The sequence below is a fragment of the Gymnodraco acuticeps genome, unplaced genomic scaffold (assembly GCF_902827175.1).
Source record: "Gymnodraco acuticeps unplaced genomic scaffold, fGymAcu1.1, whole genome shotgun sequence".
NCBI classification, from domain to species: domain Eukaryota; kingdom Metazoa; phylum Chordata; class Actinopteri; order Perciformes; family Bathydraconidae; genus Gymnodraco; species Gymnodraco acuticeps.
The window spans coordinates 589,797-594,288 of record NW_022990201.1 but is presented as its reverse complement, the minus strand read 5'-3'; the positions used below and the strand labels follow the sequence as shown (position 1 = coordinate 594,288).

The 4,492-nt window shown below is 43.1% G+C and overlaps 1 protein-coding gene across 1 annotated transcript; it reads right to left on the bottom strand.

The window, feature by feature from the left end:
* Positions 1 to 2,251: 2,251 nt before the first annotated feature.
* Positions 2,252 to 3,580, bottom strand: LOC117547461. The gene is made up of 3 exons (XM_034218220.1): positions 3,402 to 3,580; positions 2,959 to 3,144; positions 2,252 to 2,586 (listed from the first exon to the last, which is right to left on the bottom strand). Exons 1-3 carry the CDS (start codon positions 3,568 to 3,570, stop codon positions 2,252 to 2,254), a joined length of 690 nt encoding a protein of 229 aa, XP_034074111.1. The 5' UTR covers positions 3,571 to 3,580.
* Positions 3,581 to 4,492: the final 912 nt, after the last annotated feature.

Genomic DNA, 4,492 nt, shown 5'->3' with positions numbered 1-4,492 from the left:
TGGAAGTCCTACAACGCTGCAGAGGCTACAACAGGACTAGACGACAACGCTACTCGGTAAGCTAACGTTCGCTAACTAGCCATGTGTTTAGGCTCACAATACGACCAAAGTGTTTCAAATATTTAATTAATTGTAGCTACCACTTTTACGTATTAAAATATGTATGCTTTTGTTTGTGTATTTCAGAAGTTACGTCGCCGCAGACCATGTGTTTGGATGCTCGACCGAGCTACCGAGTGGTGGTCTGTGATTGTTCCATCTTTCACACACACTCAGTGGGTGGATAACTTCAGGATGTCTGAGGAAACATACACCTACCTGTGCAACAAACTGCGGCCAGCGATGGAGAGACAGGACACAACATTCCGCATGTGTATACCTCTAAAGAAGAGAGTGGCCATCGCACTGTGGAAGCTTGCGACCGGCTCAGAGTACAGAAGCATTGGACATATTTTCGGAGTGAGCAACACCACTGTGTGCCGGTGTGTGCAAGACTTCTGTGCTGCTGCAGAGACGTTGTTAGTACCGGAACTAATTCGTTCACCAGACCGGCAGAAGTTTTCAGAAATGGCTGCCTACACTGAGAACCGGTGGGGGCTCCCACAGTGTGTAGGTGCTATTGATGGATCACACATACCCATCTTGGCACCACAGGAATACCACTGTGACTATTTCAACCGGAAAAGCTGGCACTCCATCATCCTTCAAGGAGTTGTAGATGGAAAGGGGCATTTCTGGAATGTGTTTGCAGGAATGTCTGGGAGCATGCATGACGCTCTGGTTTTGAGACTGTCCTCATTGTGGGAGTTGGCCAGTCGTGGCAACTACTTTCCACCTTGCACCAGGGACATTGGTGGGGTGAATGCTGGCTATTACATTCTGGGAGACAATGCCTATCCCTTGCAAAGCTGGCTCTTAAAACCCTTCCCAGACACTGGATGGCTAACAGCAGAACATGTGGTATACAACAAGAACATTTGCAGCGCACGGGTAGTGGTTGAAAACGCAATTGGTAGACTGAAGGGAAGGTGGCGTTGCCTTATGAAAAGAAATGACTGTGATGTGAAACTTGTGAAATCCATGGTGCTGACATGCTGTGCTCTGCATAACCTCTGCGAGAGTCATGGAGAGGACTATGATGATGGGTGGAATGCACCAGCAGCAGCAGAGCCTGGGGTAGCAGTGGCTCAAGGTGCAGAGGAGGAGGGCACTGACATCAGAGAGGGTTTGATGCGCTACCTGAATACCTAAATATGCATTATATTGTATTCATTGTATTGAACATAAATAAATCCTTTTTTTTTTTTCATGTGTTTGTCAAATGTTTTAAACAAATGTTGTTATCTGAATTGAATATTTAGTAAATATTTGAATTTCAAGCACCAGTAAGTACTGCCCCATAATAAGAACATTTGAGGAAATATCAGATCATGAAAAGAAAATCTTTCTAATAAATTAAGCGAATATCAAAGCTAACTATAAACATAAATACTAAAGTGTAAAACACAGCAAAACTATATTCATAAATGCAAGTGTAAAATAGTATGGACAATTGTAAACATGGATGGAGGCTAAAGTATCCACAACATAAAATAATATATTAAAATATAACCTCAATCTTTCTTCTTGCTTGAATGGGTTATAGGTTTCTTCTTTTGTTCTCTCGTCTTTGAAATATATAAGGAATGTGTTGTTTGAGTCTAGTAGAACGAGGGTATTACAATTGAGCAATTTCTACTACATGTATTATGTATTTATCATGTACATTACAAAATAAACATGTAATAATGTTTTAGAGGAGGACCTCAAGCTAGCAAACTCAATTTCTTGCTTTAAATCTCTTAAAACTAACTTATCTTATGGGCTTTTTCCTAACTGATAGTGTTTGTTATTGCTTTATAAATTAATGTATGTTTATATCTTCTCTAAATCAAGATTATGTAAATCTGATTTTTTTCTGTTGGGTGCAATTCATTATCAACATAAGATAAGTCAAATAAGTACTTTATTGATGGCAGTATAAAAATACAAAAAAAATGTTGTATCAAAAAGGCATGCCATTAAACAATACAAATAAAAAATGTAAAACTGTATTGCAGCCAGCATAAATATACATGGCATTGTAAAAATTAAAATAAAATGAACATTTTAAAGAAAATAAATAAACAAGAAAGTACAAATGATGCATTTAAAAATTAACTAGATAAAAAATATATAATATGTACAATAACTATTAAGGTTATTTTAAGTATCACGGAGGAGACGGGCCACGTCGGCTGCCACGTCGGCTGCCACGTCGGCTGCCACGTCGGCTGCCACGTCGGCGGCCACGTCGGCGGCCACGTCGGCTGCCCAGTCCCCCTAGCACCTCGCCAAGAGTGCGCAGGAAGGCTAGGTTGAAGGTCTCTGCTTGAGCGGCCTCCTCCCTTCTCAAGACGGCCTCCTCCCTTCTCAAGGCCGCATCCAACTCCCATCTCCGCTCAGCAGACGCTTTGGCCCAGTCCAAGTGCCGTTCCTGCTGGGCCATGTGCTGTTCATGGTGCCGTTCCTGCTGGGCCCGATCCTCTCCTCCTCGTTTCCTCTTGCCTGGGTGACAATAAGATAATAATTAGCAATAAGGAAAAAAAACAGGACAGGTACAGGTCACACAAGGATATAAGAATAACATGTATAAACAGAACAACAGTAAGGTGAACTAAAGAAAGTTCTGGCCCTAGATGTTTACAATGATTGTGAAAGTGAATTACATTATGTCCAGCCTGTTGATAATGAATATAAATATATGTATATGATAGGATGTCACACACAACTGTACTAGCTGCTTACTAGCTAAGACTTTACTTGTAACAGAGCATTTCCACACAGTGGTATAGCTTATTTTAATTACTGACGATGGATGATCCAAGGTTTAAAAAAACAAAACACAATTCCAGTCGTTTTGCCATTTCTATTTCTTACCTAGAACCACACGCTGCGGTGTCGTGATGGCACTCTGCGTTGGTGGTTGAGTTGGTGTCGGTTCTTCGGCTGGTGTCTGTGGTCGAGCTGGGGTCCGTTCTGGATTCGATGACGATGTTGTGGACGGAACACTGCCATCACCCATTGTTCGGGAATGTTCCTCCTCACGAGTCCCAATGTAATCATCTAGAACAGCAAAATGACTTGTTAATTCCACAAACTACTGCAGCACAATACTAAATAGCAACAACAACTATAGAAAAGAAAAACTGAACGTAAACAATGGCACATATGGTGTTAGCAAACAATAGCTCTAGCTAAGGCTATCTGCCTAGGCTATCTGCCTTAGCTAGCTATGTAGCTCTTCGGGGCTCCATAAAAGCATGGGTTGTCGAACATTAATGTAAGGATAAAATAGACTTCTTTGTTAGAAATGAGCGTACCTTGCAGGGACTCCAGTAAAGCCGTTGCAGAGTCCAGGCCTCCCTCCCTCCCAACGTTGGCCGGTCTATGGCCGTAAATCTGGTCCGACAAGTCGAACCACTTCCATTGTTTCCTACCCGCACCACTCGTGTTATTGTTGTCCTTTACTTGGCGATATTCACTCTTCATCTTTTTGAGTTTTTCCCTACACTGCAGGAAAGTCCTTGAAAATCCGCGTTCGGACATCTGTGCAGAGAAATCCTGGAACACTTTCACATTTCGAGTTGTTCCGTCGAGCTCCCGCTGGATTTTATCATCCCCAATGAGATTAAGGAACGTCGTCACCTCCTCGGTCGACCACGGTGTGGTTTTCTTCGACGTTGCCATTTTTGTAGCTCCTCCGTTTACAAAATGCTGTTTATAAAAATGCTGCAAGCTTGCTTCTAGATATATATGCGACGCTAGGGATGATCTCGCGCGCAATCTTGTGAGGATTCTCTCTGACCAATCAGCAGTCGAGAGTGTTGATGTCACTAGTTCAGCCCTGGCCCTGGCCTGATAGAACCACGATTTTATGGGGCCGGAAAAAGTACCCGCTAGCCGGTGCTACGCTATATGGAAAGGCCACCAAAAACTGGCCTGGCCGCTTGAGGACGGTTAAGGACGCTTAAACGGGGCTACCCGCTGCAGTGGAAATGCGCCATTAGAGTAGACGACAGAGTACAGCAACTTGCAATGGGCCTGGTCTACAAGATACACTACACCACTAAGGTACCCATGTACATGTCAAAATACTTCCCAAAGGTCAGTGAATACCACGACCACAACACCAGAGGGAGCTCCACAAATCATGTTAAACCCAGATTTGGCTCAAACAAGGGACGAAACACGTTTCGCAATTATGCCACAACAATGTGGAACACCCTACCCACAGCTGTAAAGGAATGTGAATCACTACCCACCTTCAAAAACTCTCAAAAAGAGCACCTACGGGAGACTGCAATTCGAAACTGGCCCCTGTAAATATCCAAACCCAACCCCCTACAATATACAGTTTCCCACCCCCCCCCCCCAATGTATATACTCTCTTTTTAGACTCTCTTTTTAGACT

What these genes read in the sequence shown, in the direction of transcription:
- LOC117547461 (XM_034218220.1), bottom strand. Translation starts at nt 3,570, where the DNA reads ATGAAGAGTGAATATCGCCAAGTAAAGGACAACAATAACACGAGTGGT. An exon ending in TTTACTGGAGTCCCTGCAAG is followed by an intron (nt 3,145 to 3,401) that starts GTACGCTCATTT and finishes TTGCTGTTCTAG; the next exon opens with ATGATTACATTGGGACTCGT. An exon ending in ACCGCAGCGTGTGGTTCTAG is followed by an intron (nt 2,587 to 2,958) that starts GTAAGAAATAGA and finishes ATTGTCACCCAG; the next exon opens with GCAAGAGGAAACGAGGAGGA.